The 20,170-nt window shown below is 48.3% G+C and overlaps 1 protein-coding gene across 5 annotated transcripts in view; it reads right to left on the bottom strand.

The window, feature by feature from the left end:
• Positions 1 to 344: 344 nt before the first annotated feature.
• Positions 345 to 20,170, bottom strand: part of Rbm33 (RNA binding motif protein 33) — a 98,620-nt gene continuing 78,794 nt past the window's right edge. For 3 of the 5 annotated variants that reach the window (XM_046455134.2, XM_046455136.2, XM_046455135.2), the window contains 4 exons: positions 12,658 to 12,867; positions 10,524 to 10,712; positions 6,731 to 6,819; positions 345 to 6,418 (listed from right to left, as the gene is read on the bottom strand). In XM_046455134.2, the coding sequence (XP_046311090.1) occupies positions 6,370 to 6,418; positions 6,731 to 6,819; positions 10,524 to 10,712; positions 12,658 to 12,867 (537 nt within the window). In that variant the 3' untranslated portion in view covers positions 345 to 6,369. The remainder of the gene's footprint in view (positions 6,419 to 6,730; positions 6,820 to 10,523; positions 10,713 to 12,657; positions 12,868 to 20,170) is intronic. The other 2 variants (XM_058582857.1, XM_046455137.2) reach the window with 1 other exon arrangement.

Genomic DNA, 20,170 nt, shown 5'->3' with positions numbered 1-20,170 from the left:
TCTAACACTGAGTCCCAGCCCCAGCCCCGGAACATGAATTTCTTTTGAAAGAATTGTAAAAATCATTTGCGAATGCTTTGAAAAGTGTAAAGAGGCTCTAACTGTCTCCCCAACAAAATGGAACACACTTGAGGCTGGCCAGTCATCTGAGAGTCGGGCAGTGCGTGCAGTGCTGACAAGATGAGTGGTCACCTTGAGTTCCCTGCTCCCCAAATGCCTGCCTCAAAGCCTCAGGGTGCACTGGGGGAGGCGGGGAGGCGGGGGGGGGGGCACCAGCCTGGTCCTCTCATGGGGGATCAGCAGTGCACAAGGGTACGACCGAGACAATGAGGAGGCAACAGAGCCAGAGTGGAAACGCAGGTTTTATTGACAGGCCTTTCAGATTACAATACAGTCCAACATCTCCCAGCATGAACCCACACACAGGGTACAACAATACATTTTCTTTTCACCTAAATCACTACTATTCTTCACACATACTCCTGAAAAAGTTCCCACAGTGGTTAACGCAAAGTGAAAATGGGGAAAAACAGCCCCATCACCTCCCACGGAAGTGGACGAAGTGCATTAGGAAACACGGAATGAATCGAACCCGGCAAGCAAGCCAGCCATCTCCTGGCGTCTCAACGGTCACTGCGCTCCCAACACACAGCTCCACACTCCACCTGCGAGCTGCACCGACACAGCGGGAGGCGCACACATTACGTCAGGAGGGCCACAGTCACAGGGGCAGTAACAACGGCCACACGGCCCATCGCTTCCACGTGAACGTGAGGCGCGCTACCACTAACACTGACCCATGCCAGGGGCCTGCAAGGTAGAGGGTGAGACAAAGGGGTGGTTAGTGACATGGCTAATGCACGCTGTGGTGCTGCATCTGTGGTCGCCACACACGCCTACAGAGAGCCAAACTGCAAAATAACAGAATCGAATGTTATTCTCTCCAATCAAAGACCTGGAGGAATAAATCACAAGAAGAGACCTGTCAAAGCAAAGGTTTAGAGAAAAATCACATTGAAACAGGCCCCTCCTGCCAGCCAGAGCGGAATCCTGAGTGTTTGCGCTGGAGAGAGGAGCAGGTATGTGGCCTGGGCAAGAGTGTGGAAGCCAGTGGAGGTGGAGGGGGTGGTGAAGGGAGGAGAGCGTGGCCACCGGGAGACGGGAAGGTAGAAGCAGTGACAAATCTCAGATGGGAAGGGAGTGATTGGCATGAGATGGGGATGGGCTCAGCCAGGAACGAGGAGCAGACACATGAGGAGGGGCCTGGGCCCAGGCAGGAGGCCACCCATCAGAGAACAGCATAGAACAGACATGGCCGACAGGCAGAGGGCCAGCTCAAGAGAGGAAAGAAATCAGACTGTGCTTTGCCATTGCTGCACCTAAAAATGAAAACAGTGGAATTAAAGCCTAAAGTTAAAATCCTCATGAGGAAAAGCGCTCTGGATCCCATGCCTGTGAAGACCAAAGCTGAGTTATAAAAACAAAGAGGTTACTCGCTCTTGGGCGGACACCGTCCACATGTGCCAGGTGCACTTGTTACGTATTCCAAGGAAACATCGCAGAGGCAAAATCTTTAAACAGTCCTTTAAAAACCGGCTTCTACCATGTGTGCCCTTAAAACAAAAGGTAGTTTAGGATAAAATTACGTAAAGAAGGTTGAGGCCTGTTTTCTGGAGCACACTGAATTGTCACACACAGAACGCATCGACCACAGAGCCTGCCTGTGCACCCATCCTGTGGGACGGAGCTTCTTTCAAGGACTGCATTTTTCTACAAACCTTTTAAAATTAGTGAAATGACAACAAGCAAAACACTGACACAAAGATCTCCTTATGTTTTGGTTGGTTAGAAGGGAAAGGAAAGGGATGGGTGTTCCAGAAAGTTCTCACTTCAAGTGCCTGTGCTACCTGCCATGGAGAAGCCTGTAAGACTCCCTCCAGAGCATGCTGGGGAGAGCCGTGCGAACAGTCCTGGGAAAGGCAGGTCGCAGTGTGCAAACTGACGACCCCTCCCGGCCGCACACCACCGGGAGGAGCTATACCTGGGATCCAATATGAATCATGGGTTTGCTCTGGTTCTAGTACTCAAAACCGTGGTTCATGTACCTAAGAAGTTAGGTATTTTAAATGATAAAAACTAAACAGGTTGCAAAAAACCTTACATAAAATCCTTAGGATTTAATATTAAATCAAGGCTAATTGCCTTTGGAGAATTCATATTAAAAATGTCAAAGTAATACTTCATTCACAAACTTTAAAATAGATGAAAACATCAATTGATAAGCTCATTAACTACAGTGAAGTATCCAAAGCTTTCCCATCACTGAGAGAAGCTTCTCGTGGCTCCCTTCCTCATGGAGAAGGGGTCTTGGTCCCTCTGTCCTGCACCCCCACTGCTGACTCCCTGTGCAATACCTCACATACCATTTCTCAGAGGGCCTGCAGGAGCGTCTGCATTCTCTTTCACCCTCTCCCTCCCACTCCAAATAAAAGCAGGGAGGTGGGCTGCAGCTTAATGAAGGGGCCAAATTTGGTCTAAAAATGAGAACGTGAAGCCAACACTGGGCTCTACAAAAGGAAGGAAAATAAAAAACTGATCCCCCAGAAGGTTTTACACCAAAGCAGCAAGGCCAGAGCTGCCCAGCTGGGTCCGCAGATGTGGCACTGTGGCGTGCTTGTTGACCATGGGGCATTTTCTCCAACGAGGACAAAGGAAGGCCACCAAGAACCCAAGGACAATCCAGAACAACATTCAGCCACTACGCAGACCTCCCTGGACTACACCCTATCCTCGATCACAATCAGTCCAGTGGTCTTGGAACACATGGAGCTTACCTTCCTGACACACCACAAGGAAACAGGAAGCAAAACAACGACACACAAAACAAAAGGTAAAAGAAAAAAAGTGACAGCTTCTTAAAACCAGTCCATAGAGAAGGCCTTCTCCTAGTCTGTGTCGCCAGTCCTGAGGAAGAGCCAGCCTTGGCCAGAGGCTGAGGGGCCCTGTGGTCCACACTGAGGGCGGCTCCTCCCCTCTACAGGCTCTGCCCACCCTCCCACCACCTATCCCTTCCTTCCTCCCCGACCCTCCTAACTCCTTTGCCCGCCTCCTAAAGCAGCAAAGCCTTCTGTCTGCAAGGTCAGGCAGAATGCTGTTTGGAAAAGAGGCCCCTGGGTGCAGAACCTGGGCTCACCACAACTCAGGAATGCTGCGAAGCAAGCTCCAACTGCTGGTGCGGCTGCTGGTGCAACTGCTGGTGCGGGACCTTTGCACATCACACTGGGACCTACCCAAGTTAAAGCGGGTGCTGGGGAAACCGCTTCCCACCCCACCCCTCCACTCTTCCATCGGGCGTGGCGCAGACCTGCATGGGAAGCTGACTGTCCAGGACAGGGACTCCTCAAAATGGCTTTTGGAAAGAAGAGATTCATCCTCAAGAATACCACCAGTATAAGAATTTAACAAATGTGGCCAGGCCAAGGGCAATGCAAGGTTAAGTTCCGGAAGCAAGCTAAGTGAACTTACATTACAGCACAAAATAAACAACGCAAAAGGAAAGAAGTGGTTTGGCTCCACTCCACCGCCTATGGGTTCACCTCCTGAGATAGACTGGTATTTACTGCCCTTCAGCTTCTTGAGCTTGTGAACAAATAATACACAGATGAGGATAAATGTATTGACTTACTACCATCTTTATAAAAATCGAATGTACACACAAACACATCACAAAATGAAGTGTCTCCATTAAACTCTGATAAGACAACACAAAAGAACTAACAAATAGCTAAGATGATGCTGAGTGGAAAGCATTTCCAACAATGTTTTAATTTTAAAAGGTCCATATTTACATAGTATGCTAATGCTTTTGCATCTCATTTTAAATGCATGATAAAGAAAGAACAAAGATAATGGTTGCAGCAGATCTTCCACAAGGGTTCAGGTGCATGGTTTGACTTTGCTGCCAGAAGTGCACCGAAAATGGAACAACAGTACTCTCTAATTCTGCTTCTTTCCTCTTCTGTGGTTTCCTTCAAGGAAACTAGCCTGCAGCACTGGCCTGCCTGATACTGAGAGTCCACTCTCAGCGGCGTGCGTGGAGCGGCTGGCCTGTGCCTGGCTGTTCTAATGGGGGCTTTGTGCAGTCCTGGCTGACTAATAGTCTCTTAGGACACTGCAGGAAGAGAAAGCCTGCTCGTGTGTGCAGACAGTTATGGACACACACGTGCTCCCGGGTACCCGTATCACACTCAGACAAGGCCACAAGCAGACCGTGGGGTGGTCCTGAGGCCTGTCTGTGACGGTGGTGCCCAAATAGGACTTGTTCTGTTAACTCTAACTTCAAAGTTCCCATGCCTGCTTTGCAGAACATGCAGATGGGGTTTTAAAAGCACAGAACTCAGACTATTTGAGAAAGTGATAAAAATCTGTTAAACTCATATTATTGCATCCTAAGTCCTTGGTGATAAAATAAGGTTTCCAAGGGCCCAACGGGTCCTGAATACTCTGGATCTCTCTTAACTGGATCTTACAGGCTACCAAACTCATCACTCCAACACAGTTCTCTGTGGACTGGGCCAGATAAACTGCATTCCTACATATACGAACACCCCTGTCTAACTGAACACTGAATGGCAGTGACAGCGTGCCAACCAGCTGATGGTACTCAAATGAACTGGTGTGCAGACCCTGCTGTGGGCATGGCGGGGCTGGTGACAGTCCACCCACCAAGCCACTGGACTTCTGGACAGAGTTGGCACCACAGCTGAGAGGTTCTCTAGGATGACCCGAGTGACGCAGTTTCCTGGAACCCAAACAACCACCCGCACTTCCCAGGGTTCCTCCTAGGCACAAGATGTCATCTTAGAATTAATGCTAAGGAAAGACTCACAGGGCCTGGAATAACTTCTCCAGTTCTTAACTAGAAATTTAATTTGAAAATGTAACTTAAAACTTCAACTGTATAAACCAGCTGCTGCAAGTTCCGCGTCCCTTCCCCTTAGCTCCTACAAGGCAGCTCCAAAGAGCGTCAAGGCTCAGGCTGGTCCTCACTGGGTTAAGCAGAGGCAGTGAGTGACAATGGGCTTCTATTTCCCTCAACTCCACCAATAAGTGTGACATGAAATCACAGGTATAAAACACAGCTTAAAAGTCTGAGTGTGCACTGGTGTCACCTGTGCGCAAAGTTTGGACCATGTACCAAACAGTGACACTCTCATGGGCAGAAGCCAGTAGGGCAGAAGCCCAGTAAGGCACTTCTCAGTGTGCCCAGCAGGGACTCTTCTAGAGGCTGCTTTGGAGAGCAAGTCTCACCTAGGAGCCTATCAGAAAACTAGGAAACAATAGACACACTTCATCTCAAGGGGCGCGGACTGTGAGACAGCCATCCCTCACGCCACGCGCCATGGAGAACAGCAAGCAGAGGAAACTCTTGGGTCCCTGAAGGACTACGGCACCCCTGCTCAAAGAAGCTACAAAACAAAAAGCAATCAAAGCAATGATAGCGCATGTCACCTAGCCAGGGAGATGGATGTGCCACCCGGGGCTGCATTCAGAAGGAGGAATACCCACATGAGCCTTACCACCCCTCCACAGTGACTCAACCTCGCAGGCCAAAGCTAGGCCAGAGGGTGGTCTGAGGGTCACAGGACCTGCCCCCTGCTGGGCCACGGGGCACCTGGTACCTGGCCAGTACTGCACCTCGTCTGGGAAAGTGTGAACAGGCAGGGAGCTCACCTAGGAACCAGGAACGTGCAGCTGGCACTTTCGAGATATTTACAAGAAGCAGAATTGTCACTCCCATTAGCACTAATCCCAACCTCCCGCTCACACCCTGCTCCCCACGATGTGCACGTGCCCATCAATAGGCACCCACATTTTAACCTACTCTCACCAGGGCCTGAGGGCCCAAGGTGCCGCCCGCCAGAGGGCGTGGCTGAGAGCGTGCCTGTCTAGCCTGCACTGAAGATAGGTGCAACCATTATCAAATGTTCTCTGCTGTGAAGAATACTTAGGATCTGTGACGTATGGTAAAGTTCTTTCCTGAATCTAAGTCACTGTGACCGATCACACAGTAGGATCACGAAGAACCAGGTCTACATGCATCGAAAGCACTTGGAAACAAAAGAAAACGAGAACCGGAGTTCTTATGGACAACAGAATTTGAAGCTATCTAACACCAAACTCCACTCGCCATGTCCCCTCAGTTCAGCTCTTCAGGAATCATCCTGGGGCTGGTTGGTGCTCCGGACAACAGTTAGCAGACTGCACACCGGAGAGACCTAGGCCCTGGGACTCCTGCGCTGGCTGGCAGCCTCCCTGAAGAAACTCCAGTGTGTGTGCAGCGTTGAGGGCAGGCTCTCCCAGGAGCAGTCACTCCACAATCAGGGCCACATTGATGTGGGACAGATCTATCATGTGCCTGTAGAAATGTAAAAAGACAGTCAGCAGCAAGCCTACACTGCACAGTCAACTCACCCAGGTGGAAAAGTGAAGAGCAGCAGTGGCTCCCAATTAGAAAAAACCTCTATGAAAATACAGGTTTCCAGAAAAGATCTAAGAATGAACAAGGGCACCCTCTGCAAGACAAAAGGACACACAGTCTTAGGAGGCGAGGTGCTGTCTGTTCCCAGCCTGCATCTCTGGCCACGCTATAGCCACAGGCAGCACACACTGCACACCACAGGAAGAGGCACCCTCCCTGCAACCCCTCTCCCCGCAGCACTCAGACTACCTGTGGAACTTCTGCTGAAATGCTAGCGCGTGGGCTGGCTCCTTGAACTTCGCTATGGCTTTCCGCTGCTGGGGAAGCATCTGTAAACTCTAGAGGAAGAAAACAAACATTAAACATCACATGATAATAATGTAAAACCAGACACCTGCACAATGGGAGCTGCAATACAAAATTGGAGTCCAGTGGACGCTCGCATCATGCACATAGGTGGACTGGCCTCGTTCGCTCCCTACCAATGCTGTGACCTCTCCAGATAATCTACTCCTGCAAGTAATGCTTCCACCCTCCATGTCTGGTGTTCAGCCCTCCAGTTACTGAACACTGCCGAGACCGGGAGCAAGTATCCACGGACAGAGGCACTTCCCCTTCCCTTCCTGTCAGGTGACTCAGTGAGGGCCCTCATCAATCCTAAGAACAGCACCCACACACCAAAGGAAACTGCTGCTTAGTGGGGAGACTCCACGGCCTACAGTTGGCAGTCCCCTCTAGTTTGTCACTGAGCAAACTGAAGTTCCCATGTATGAAGCTGGGTCACAGGCCAAGGAAACACTCCTGCAGCACCCACGCTCCGTGAGGGCCACGCGCATGCTGGCACTCCTGCACTCTCACTCCACCCCCACGAAGTGAGAGCCGGGAAGCCATCTCCATTTTAAAGACTGAGTAAACATGGCCCACAAGGTGAAGTAGCGTACCCCAAAGCTGCACACCAAGAAGCGGCAATGATGGGATCTACATCCAAGCCTCACTACAAAGCACACACTCTTGCTGACCTAGCTGGCTGCATTCTGAGGGGCTGCCGCAGACTGCTGAAGAAAGGGGTAGGTGACATGTGGGGAACGGAAGAGCCTTCAAGACACAGTGGCTCACGTGCAGCACCTTGTCCTGCTGACTCCGCTGAGAAGCACAGCAGAGAAGAGTGAAACGCACGCGCTGAGTCAACACCAACTCTCTGCTTTACTGAGGAAGCTACTTTCTGGTTTTCACACCATAGAGTTTCATTGATCATATGGTAAAAAATTCACTTTTCTGTGTAACATGATTTTAGGCAAAACCCAACAAACAGAGAAATAAATGTGTTTCAACAAAGGACCTCATTAGTTAAAAGGAACTCACTTCGTGGTCCTAAGGGTTAATGAACATAAACCTGCCCCGCCTCTCCCCTGGAGTAAGGCATTCCCTCCACCCCTCCTCTCTCAGGTAGAACCCTGATTCAGCCCTGCGGTCAGTGACTACTGCCACATGCTTTTCAAGCTTCTGACGCACACTGATCCTTACCCACTCCTATCTTTTGGCTGCCATGTCATGTCAACACTTCTGCCATTCTTCCTTGCTCATAAACATAGCCGAGGGAGTAAAATACCACTCCAAGAGTAGCAGTGGCTGCCACATCACTGCCATGCTGAGGAAAGTTCTCAGGCCCCCAGGTTTATAAAGCACAGTTAAAGCAGCCACCAGAATTCACTATGACCAACAGCCCAAAGAGGGATGGTCCTTCCAGGGCAACACCACTGCTCGTCATTAAGCAAGTGAACACCAGGTGGAGCCACGTCTCAAAGCACAGAGACAGGCGCTTCATTCTGGAACCTTTGGGATTAGAAAAATATCTATGGAAAGCACACAGAGGAAGATGTGTTTCTGCCTCAAACCAGGAAGGCCGTGCTGAAGCTGAGTCAGCAACCTCCTTTCAGAAAGTGCACATAAATCATCGCCAAGGTGATGAGGTCTCTTTACACCTATACTCAGAGGACCATCAAGGGCTGGCAGACGTTTATCAGTTTTTTTGTAAATCAAGAAACAGAACTTTATAAGAGTCATACTTAAAAATCTATAAACTCCCTCTCAAAACCACTCTCCTGGCCTAAGATTGGGAGGAACAGGACACTCGGCTTTCACCGTGGGAGGAAAGGTCCTGCCCAAGGGCTTGACCAGGGGTCCTCAGGGTTTTCGGGGTAGCACACATTAGATGGCAGTGTGGCAAGGGTTTGGGAGCCCAGGAACTTCCACCTTGTTTTCAGATGTTCCTCTCTTAATCAGAACAGGTCACCAATCAACCACAGCACTGGTTTTGCTGGAATTCTAAGGGGCGCCCATTATACTTGACCCGATGACTTCTAATCTTTATAGAACTGGTTTAAAAAATAAAAGTGGCAAGCAGAGCAACAAAGGCCATTCAGAGCTACAATCCCAAAGTACAAAATTAAAAATTCGATTTGTAAGACAGGTAAGATAGAGGCTAGATGGTTCACGGCTCCCTGCTCATTTTCACAGCGTGGCTTTTGAACCTCACTCAACGCCATAAGAAGCAAACGGTACCTGCTCTTCAGACGCGGATCTTGGCAGCTGGATCACTTGTTTTGAGTCTCAGATTAGGATAAGCACTTTTAAGGCACAGTGGTGTACCCCTATAATCCCTGCAACTCAGGAGACTGAGGCAAGAGGATTGCAACTTAGCAACACCATGTCTCAAAATAAGAAAAAGGGCTGGAGATACAGCTTAGGGGTAAAGTACCCTTGGGCAAACAAAAAAACACAACAAAAAACAATTTTGTGTGTGTGTATATGTGGTGCTGGGGATGGAACCCAGGGCCTTGTGCATATAGGGCAAGCACTCTACCAACTGAACTATATCTCCAGCCCCCAACCACATTTTAATACATCTAAATTCATATAATGATCAACTGTGTAGAAACTGCCCAGCCCTGAACACAAGCTTTATGCCTCTGATGTCTGACAAGGCATTCCTGACTGCGCCACTAGGAAACCTGCTCTCTAGAGTGGCATGCAAGAGTAACTTTACAGTAACACAAATAAACACGAAGCCTAACTACCTCTCCAGGAGTCCCACAACAAAGGGCGCTGTAACTGCCTCAATAACAGGCCCAGTTTTAGAAGGCTTTTATCTATTCCTGGTGTTTAGGACTCTCAACAGCAGATGGAGATCTGAAACATCATAAATTAATTACCTGTACCAGCCCCAGTTTGAGAATGTTTCCAAATTCACCCAGGAGAAAGAGACTATGTAAGATAAAAGAAAACACTTTGCACTACACAGAAATCTAACATTTACTAAGTGTCCTAAAACTTCCACTAGTTGTCTCTTAGTTTGCGTGGGGTGCAGAATGTGCAGGGGAAGGCGGCGACTGGCCCTATAAGCAGCAGAGGCCAGGAACAGGACTGAAGGCCAGGTGGTCTTTTCACTTGGCCACCTGTAGGGTTCAGACACTGCAGAAAATAGGGGTTTCCTAGGAAAATAATAGACGTGGAATTCTCTTCATTTCATATTCAACCTTTTCATTTGCAGTCTGCTCAGCAGAGATTTTTTTTAAACATTAGACATAGACAGTTTTAAAATTAAGAAATGAAAATACAGCCCAAGTTACTGTCATGTTTGTAAAACTGTACTTCACAGCTGTTAACGTGTGAGACTGTTTCAGGAAATTAAAAAGGCTACTAATTTAAACAATTACTACCAATAAAGCAAGTGACTTGACAGCATAAACCCACACGGGCGTGGACTTCGGCACAAGGGTTTCCACGGATAGTCTGTTTCCAGCTGCCGTATTCATTTCTTAAAACTTATAGCTAAGAATCTGAATATTCAAGCCTGCAATATTCAGATTCTTAGCTATGAGCTAAGAAGCTCAAGTTCTGCAATCAGCAGCCATTTACCTTTCTTCTCAAGTACAATTTTAACACAATGCAACCCATACAATGGGCACCCTGTTGCATCTAGACGGGGTTTTGTCTAGGAGACGACAGGCTCTGGCACCAACACTACCCGCAGGCAACCCACCTGAATGGGCCCCACGGACATCAAAAGGCTCTTCAGCTGGACATCGGTGGTAGATGAGGACAGCCCCTCCACGGACACCACACAGGGTTGTGGCTTACACTCCACCACCCGCAGGTTCTGCTTGTTTGGCATCAGGCGTCCCCGGCCCAGGGGACCTGCCACACCTCGGCCTCGTCCGTGCATGATTGCCTGGCAACAACAAAGAAAACGCATTCTGACTTTCAGTGTGTGCATTCCCATAGCTACTGAGAGGTAAAAGGGCGAGTAACTGGGCGTGCTGCAGGACTCTCCAGGGTTTTCTGTGAGCCTAGGTCTCTGAGCACTTCTGTGCTGTTCTGAGGTGCAGCCCCCGCAGTCAGAATCGGGCAGCTAACAACTACCCCACCACTTCCATGGCTTCCATGGTTCTTGCTGTGACTGGCTTAAACCCACCTGACAGTCACAAGACACATCCGGAGTCAGATACCTGAACCACCTGCTCAAGATCTGTACATGTGCCATCCCCACACTCAAAAGGCAGGTTCTGCAATCACCTGCAAAGCTTTTACTTACACACACATACACACTGGGCTGGGAGCCCGACCCCCAAACACAACCTATTGTTTGAAGGCAGGGCCCAGGAAGCACTGTTTCTTAAAGCCACCCAGGACCCCAAACCACTGTTCAAGGAGCCTTTAAAGAGAGGAGATGGCTGACATTTTCAGCATTTTCTCCTAGTTAGGAAAGTGTAGAGACTGTGCCCAACCTCCAGCTCATGACAGTTGTGGATACAGAAGCAGAGCAGAATGAACAGTACCAGGCTTCCCAAAAGTCCCGCCCCAATTCTGTCTAGAGTTTGGGTACAGAGGGACAAAATGGCCTCTTAGCACAGGATAAGAGAGAAAGCCAGGTAGAGATCAGAACTGTACTCAAGGACACGAATGTGTCCAACAAGGAAGGCAAGCAGGTGCCCCAGCCCTGTGTAGAAGGTGGCGGGCAGTCCTGGGAAGTGAGCTCTGGAGAAGAGCAGGGGACTGTTCTGGAAGCACACTGGGAAACACACCAGAGCTGCAGGAAAACCAGCAGCCTGTGAGTACATCAACCTGCGGGGTGTGCTCACCCAACACCAGCCACCAGGCACCAGCTGCCATCAACCCACAGGACGCCCAAGCAAGGCCAGAGACACCACGTCCTCACTCAGAGGAGAGGAGAGGTAGGAGAGGGTGGGGTGTAGGGTAGGGCACGGGCCTGCAGGGCAGCATATGAAAGGAAAATGTGGACTGAATGACCTTCAAAGATTACACAGCTTATCACTTAATCTGTCTGTGCATCTGTCTTCTGCTAGGAGTGGAATGATTCTGTCTGCTCCTATCTCATAAAGGAGGCGTAAGACAGCACATACAAAACAACAACAACAACCCTGAACACTGTGCCCTAGCAGACCCTGGCCTTCTACAAGAGACCCACAGCAGGCGGCCCACCATGAACACAGGTGATGTTGGCTGCTGCTCCAGGAGGGACTCTGGTCAGCCAAACTCAGAAGCTAGAGGGTTGCATCTCTCAGAAGCTGAGGGGTGACACATCATCAGTATCATGCATGTGCTGTGACAGGATGGCCTCCCCAAGCAACAAGGGGCTCTGTTGGACATCTAAGCTTCCTATAGGACAGACTGAGCTTGGTTGGACAGGAGAACGCCATGTAGCCCTGTCACTTCCTCGGGTCACTTTGCCCCTGTACAGTGAATGGTGATCGTGTAACCTAAACACAAGACCCTGGTTCTACATTGGGGCTCTCTGGTGGTTAGGGGTGCTTATGTACAGCTGATGCCGTGTGCAGATGCACATGCCCCACTCTTTCTGCACAGCACAACGCAGACGCTGCTCAGCATGTCCTTCAGAGGTGTGGGCGACAGCCAAGTTCTGGGTTGCAGGCAATTTACTGGAGTTGTGCCATCAATATGTCAGGAGAGGAAAGGGCTTTGGTGAAACGTGCCGTTTTTTCTAAGACGGGGCTAAGGAGGCGATGGCCCACTTGCTAATGATCTCAGGACTGTTGGGTGTCGGACACTCGCACATCAGAGAAACCATCCACTGTTGTCTTCCCTTAACCACATCTAGGGAGAAGGGCCCTCCCAGAAAGGGGAGCAGGCAGTACCTTCTTGGCCGGGTGGATGCCCTGGATGCTTTTGATCCCTGGAGGAACAGCTGGGTGCAGGTGGGGCCCCATGGGCGGGTGCTGGGGCTGCTGAGGGCCGCCCTTGGTCAGCGTCACCTTGCGGGCAGGCTGTTGTCTCACTTCTGGAGGCTGAGGAAGCCGCTGGGGCTGGCCCTCTGGGTGAAAAAATCCATCACTTTCTCCTCCCTGCTGAAACCAACAAGGCAGTACATGGTTCAGTGTCCATCCACTAGGCCCCCCGGGGCAGGGAGCCTGCAACCAGGGCTCACAGCAAGGCCCTTTTGGACAAACCTGAAACCCAGCCAAACTTGCCCTCAGAGAGCCAGCGTGGAGACCACTCACTGGACAGTGGTTAGGGTTTAGCAAGACTTTTCAATTTAAGACACTAAGGTCCCTTTCATTAATGTGATTAAAATCATTTCTGATTAAATTAAATGACAAATTGCTGAACTTTAAAAGTACTTTATATGTGAATAGCATTTTTCATTTTCCAGAGCATTCTTGTTAAAACTGACAGCATGGGATTCCACCTCTTGGGTCCCCTTCTTCCTCTGGGAGAAGTCTTTTCTGCTGTCCTTTAATAAACTTCTAATTTCTACTCTGAAAAAAAAAAACAAAACTGACACCATGCACAGAGCCAACCTCTGGGAAGCCGGACCAAGAAATAAGAGTGAATTAATAGGAAAACAATATGGCAAAATTTAGTGGATGTAACCAAAGCAGCTGCACCAAAACAGGAAAGGGGAAAGAAAAAATCTAAAATCTATAATCTGAGCTCTCACAAGAAGCTGGACCCCAGAGACTACAAAGACAAAGGAAAAAACAAAAAACTAAGTGGAAAAGAATGATAAAAATCACAGCATAAAAGAATGACACACTGAACAGAAAAATAAAGTCATTTCTTTCTCAGGTCTCACAAGTTGTTGTCAGGTTGACAAAACAATACTCTTTGCTGACAAGAAAAAAGGACAGAGGACAAATGACCAAACACCATAAGCAAGGCGGGACCACCAGGATGGACCCTGCAGAAGTTAAAACACATTACAAACAACTCTGAATCAACTCCACAGTCAGCTCAGCAGAGAGGTGAATTCCACAAAACTTGGAGGTACCAAGCCACTCCCACACAAAGGCCCCAAAAGACCTCTGAGAAGTCACGGTGCTGAATTAACGATGTTCTTCATAGGAAAGATTCGGGCCCAGATAGCATCACAGGTGGATTCTAGCAAATATTTAAGGAGGAAAGACCACCGAGCTCACCCCAATTCCCTGAGAAAACAGAAGAGAAAGATGTGCATTCCCTTCACTCTGAGCCTGGTACCCAACCAAAGTGCCAGAGCCATGACCACCTCCAAGCACATCCCTTGTAAACACACATGGGAAAACCCTCAGCACAGCACTACAATTCAATCCAGCAGCTCAGGACAAGCATCACACTGCATGACCAAGCAAGACTTGCCCCAGGAACAAAGGTGGGCTAAGCTAGTGGCAACATGCCACAGGTATGACAGACCCACAGTCATCTGCTCATGTCCAGCTGTAGTGGACTGAACAGAGTGGTCCTGCCAAGGTTCTGTGACTCCGTTATGTGTATTACGATCACCTGACATATGTTGGTCCCTAACGAAAATGGGCAGGTCAATGGCTCTTAGGATATGTGGCCACATCCTTAGATTGGAAACTTTCAGCTTGGAAAATTTCTCATATACAGAACTAGAGACAAGTACACAGCTCTGTAAGACACAACTTGGAAACCAGGCACTCACAACGCGCCCAAGGCCTCAGCCTGGCTTTCCAAGCACACTGCAGTACTGGAGAGGGAGTGGAGTGGAGACTCCCAGGTTCAAGACAAGCTCTTGTGCCTGCCAAGTTCCCGGGTGCTCCTCAGATCTGCAACAGGGAGGGTGTCATTCTACATGAGCTGCAGGCTGAGGGTGGAGACACACCCAGGCTCCCCCCACGCCGCTGTCCATCGGGCTTCCCTGAAGCTGAGCAGCGGCACTCTCCCCTTGCACGTGGAAGAAGCACAAAGATGTGAGTCCACACCACCTCCAAGAGAGGTACTTACACCAAACCCATTCTACAACTATCTTCAGAAGAACTGGATCAAGGAATGAGCCATCATCCAATTAAATTACTTCATTTAAAGTCCTATAATGCTGTGCTTTGAATGTTTTTAAAGATGGCGGTTAAGCATTCAAGGCTTAAATATAAAAATAAGAAGCTATTTCAATTTATAAGAAAAATTGAAAAAATAAAAGTCCAATTAAGAGTCTAAATATTCTCTTTCAATGTAGCACAATGAAAAGCTAATTACAGTGGGAAATAAAACTCTGAATTTCTGGGCTAACACCAGAAAATGGTCAACCCATCTATATGTTACGGAGCTGTGTCCAGACCTATTTTACAGACCCATAGTTCCACAGACAGACGGAACTTGAGTGAGAACCAAGCCAAAGTGAAGCTACCTATTTACTGATAAATCTCCTATAACCTATGCACACAGTGGCAGTCTTGAAAGTGGTCCTACACTTATTAGTACTTAGTTAAGCTAACGTTAACAAACTCCAATTAACCACCTATGCAACAATCTGTATCTGAAAGTAAGCAGATCAGCGGTTGTGAGGGGGCAGATTATGCTCCAGTCCTAAGAGGTAAATTGATCCAAGGAGTTTTCAACTCCTTGTGTGGCAGAGTATGGATACACCTTTAGCTATCTTCTTCTTCCTCCAAAGCAGAAAAGGGGGAAAGGGCTTGGGCCCACCTAAGTCCAAACCAGAAACATTTGATTGTTTCTCTTTTCACATTTTTTTTTAAATGAATACAATAAACATGTCTCTTCAGACTAGTGCTTTTTAAAAACATCTAAGAAGAACTATCTGAATTAAGTAAGCTTAGGGAATACTTTTTATCAGCTTAATCTTACAAAAAATGAAGTTTGTAGCCACCAACATTAGCAGGACAAATTTATTTATAACAAATGATTTAACTGTATTGATAAAAATGCCTATTGATACTGTCAGGGCTTCTTGCAATTTGACAGATCAAATCTTATTTTCATTCCTAAACCCCATGAAGAAGTGATATCACTGACTTGCATTCAGTAGCGAGCAAATTGATTAATCCCTCTCCATAGAAATCTCAACCCTTGATTATACCTATCAGACGTTAAGCAGCATTATTCTGGAGTGACAACACTTGACAAATTCCCCAACCATTTTTCTCAGCCTTTGTGGCCCTGCTAGCTTGTATTAACCCTGATGAAAAATTAATTTTCCTTATCTTCTTCTAAACCCCAAAATCCAAATCCGCCAAACTGGCAACTCTTTCTGTAAAGGTTTATGAAAACCTCTAAAAGATTAATTGCATGTCTTCAGGTGACATTAAATTAATTTCCGTACTCCTGACAGACACTTGATACTCTGTGCTGAGAGGACAGATAACATTGTCAGGACACAGAGAAGGACAGTGGTGTGGCGTCCCAGGGCAGCCCCGCACGAATCCTGCTCCCGATAAGGCCGTACTCGCTGTCACCCACAATGCTGAGGATCTCACAGCTGTAGCCCTCCCGTACAGGTTTCTATTAACTTCAACAATGCAGGGCCTATCCCTGTGATCTCTGTGACGCTCATTCAGAACCTGCATGGTAAATGATATGCAAGCTAGATCAAGTTTCTAAATACAAACACAAGACTGCTGGATTAAAGGAGAAAAGGTAGAGAAATAAACATTCTCTTCCAGGTTTGGGGTCAATTTCCTAATCAAACTGCTGCAATGTGAGAGAGGGTGGGAGCACTTCACATCTGCAATGTTCGCTTCCTCTCTGTAATAAACTATCCTCACCTAGTGGCCAGGACACCAAGCACAGACACAACTGAAATCAAGACACTACCTCTGTCTCCTCCTGGTAACAGGTCCTATACAGGCTGAATACACATCGAATTCATGAGTTTAAAGACATCAGGGCAGACAGAATCCATAACTTCTGGACTTCTTAAAAGGATTTTCTTATTAGTATACATATTAGATTCTACAGTATTCTAAGAACATGGCACAGTTATTCAAGTGCTTGCTCTCATAACAACCTATCCTTCTGAAATTTGTTACGCATGAGAAAATCTTTAAAGAGCAAAAGTAGCTGGCTTTTTGAAAAATACATAAACCAAAGCCCTGAATTTATGAGGGGATCTGATACTTGGATCCTCCAATCTGAACAGCACAAACCACCAGGTAAAAGAAGAAAGAACTGCCAGAGACGGTGGGGCTCTGTACACTGTGGTTTCTTAGGCAGCTAGGCCACAAAGTCTGGCTCTTCCAACTATGGACCCTCACTTAGGGTGAGGTTCCAGACCTCAGCTCTCCCTACCAGAGACTAACAAAGGTGCCACTGCCCCTAGGAGGCTATCTTGTGTGCCTGTGCCACCTGCCTCCACTTCTTCCACCTCTGTCAATGGCAGCATCCCTTCTCATTTCGTCTTCCAGCACTCTGTCTGTGGTCCTGTCCTTTAAACCTGCAGGCGTGGGAACATGCTCCAAGTCACTTCCACCTGGCCCACTAAGAGACCCTGCACCAGGCACCACCAGATCACCCTACAAAATTAGCTTCTGCCAGAAGCAGGCTGGCCAGCAGTGTTCAAGCCTGACTGTGGAAGCTGGGTATGGATTCTCCTGGGTGCTGCTCCCAAGGTCTCACGAAAACCAGTCCATATGGCACATCTACCACTTAACAAAATCTGTAAGGCAGCAAATAGGCCATATAATACAATCCCATTCTACAAATCAGATAAAGGAGTCTGGGGAGGGGATAACAAACTTCTGCATGAAAAGATGACTAGAGGAATCAGCAAGAAGAATTCGTGTTTTTTTTTTTTTTGGGGGGGGGGGTTCCAAGTACTGCTCACTTCCTGGCATCACCTAAATGTCTGCAGAAATGACTCTTACTCTCATCCTCAGAAGCATGAGGGAAACACTGCCCACGCTTCTGCTGCTTTGACAGAACAAACTGAACTACGTGGTGATATTTTCAGCTTAATATTTAAGCTTCTTAAATATATGTATCTGTGTGATGGTCCTGAATTCTGGAGACAAACATGGAATACAAAGCCAAAGCCTCCTAAGTGAGAAGCAGCACCCAGGAGCCAGGGGAGTGCGGCAGGCCCACCAGGGCTGTACCTCAGTGACAGCAGCACCCCTGGGGGCCAGAGGCACAGAACACCACATCCACAGAGCAGGAGGGAGGGGAAAAGCAACCTACCCCAGCATGAAGGGCTGAGGAACTGCAACTGCCCTTAAAGCAGTAGTTCCCAAAAGGTGACAGATGGTTTTAAAGGGATAAAACAAATGATTCTATACCAGTTAGCAGTTAGGCCAAAGCAAGGCAAGGACACTGACCCATCATCCCTCCGCAAGAACTTTTCAATGGCTCTCAATGCTCTAGAAATCAAGACTCAAAATAGTCTGAAGAAGCCCTCTCCAGACGCACTGCTTGCTGTCTGTACTCCAAATGAACGGCCTTCCTTCAGGTAGCAGCTGCCATGGGACCTCTGCAGATGCCTTCCTCTCCCTCCTTCTGCTGCTGCTGTGTAGTCGGTGATGCCACATCACTCTGCCTTTGCCTGTGGTCCCATCTCCAGAGCCCGCTGAGTGCTTGTTTTCTTGTAAGCTCACTGATGAGAAGTTCCTATTTTGTAGGTAGCTCGAGCAGCTCAAAGGCACCCCGCAGGACACATATACACCTCATCAATACTGGCACCCAACTAAGCCCTGACCCCTGGGGTTCTGAAGAAGGCAGAAGGCCCGCACTCCTGGCTGTTGAGGACCTGCTGATACTACCACGACACCTGGGGCACGGTCCAGTGTACGGAATGTGTCCAGCCTATCTCCACCCCTGCCACAAAGAAGATGCCCCTCGAAGACGGTTCTATCAGTCATCCTGTACTCTGGTTGCTGCCAAAATCAATGCGTTGGCCTGCCCCTGGCCCACAGAGGACGAGGGCCTTGTTTAAACTTAGAGTAGTGTTCATTTCTCCTAGAACTATCCAATAACTACAACGGTTTAAAAAATGAACCTAATGTGGCAAAAAAGTACTTTGCTTTTCCCTGTTAATGACCTATTTCAAGAAATGTAACACACAACAAATCTGACCTATTTAAGCAGTCCCTTTAGGATTCCTTTTTCTCTCTCTGTAACTCACTGAAGAAGGAAGAGCCCACATGAAAGGCCTAGAAGCACTAACAAGAACCATATGTACCTATTATGGTTTGCATCTTAAATGGCCCCCAAGACCAAGTGCTTGGTCCCCAACTGTGGTGCCATGGGAGGCAGTGGGACCTTTAGGAGGTGGGGCCTGCTGGGAGGAAGTTAGGTCACCATGGTTGCGGCCTTGAAGGGGACACTGGGACACTGGATGCTACTCTTTGCTTCCTGGATGCCATGAGGTGAATAGGCCTCCTCTGCCAGGTGCTCCCACCACCGCGTTCTACGTCAACAGAGCCCAAAGTCAACAGGCCAAGCCACCATGCACTGAAACCTCTGAAACTGTGAGCAAGAAACCTTCCCTCTTTGCAAGTTAACGACCTCAGGTCTCTTGTCACAGTGATGGAAAACTAACACAGCACCCCTGGCTTGAGTGTTCCACTCTGAGGAACTGGAGCTGCCTGGAGACAGGACTAATCCCAGAGCCAGGCAGAAAGACAAGTGGCACTGGAATTCTCCTGAACAGGAAGGAAGCACAAGGTCAAAGAGTGGTATGGAATAATTCAAGGACATAGAAGTCAGTGAAAGGGACTCTCACTGGCTGATCTGGGACTTCTCTAGCATCAAAGTAAATAGTTATAATGGTAGCTGACTGAGTAACCTAAGATTTCAGAAGCCTATACTGACAGAGCCTGAGTGAGCCACGGCCACAGGACTGACACACACAGGCACCAGCAGCAGCAAAGCATCAGTGCCTGCTGGCATGATTCCCTGACCAGAAGGGGTACAGCCGACAGTACCTTCCCACACATGACTGGCCAGTGACTGCACATTCAGCGCTAAACATAGTGGGGGACACTTGGCAAACACCATCTCTGGGATGATCCCATTCAAACTTCCCACTCCTAAGAGACCTCAGGACTGGAGGAGGCACTGAGGATGACAGCCCTCTGTGGCCATCCTACCAAAAGTGCACAACCTGAAACTGATCAGGAGGAAGCACAAGACAAACCCAAACTAAGGATGCTGCACAAACTAGCTGGCTTCTGCTCTTTAAAATGTCAAGGGAAAAAAAAAAAAAATAGAAACGAAGGGTCAGGAAACTGTTCCAGATTGAAGGAAACAACAAATGCAGCACATGGCCCTGGACTGAACCCTAGGCAGGATCCAGACGGTGGCTTCGATGATGGTATGGTTCCTCAACAAGAAACATTCTGATTTTTGCAATATACAACTTGGTTTTATAAGAGAATGTCTCCGGTCTGAGGTAACACACTATGCCTCTAATCTACTGGC

This window comes from Marmota monax, unplaced genomic scaffold (genome assembly GCF_021218885.2).
Source record: "Marmota monax isolate L192 unplaced genomic scaffold, Marmota_monax_Labrador192_F-V1.1 WCK01_AAM20220418_F8-fsc00226, whole genome shotgun sequence".
NCBI lineage: Eukaryota > Metazoa > Chordata > Mammalia > Rodentia > Sciuridae > Marmota > Marmota monax.
Note: the sequence above shows the minus strand (reverse complement) of the source record. Positions and strands in the feature narration are given on the sequence as shown.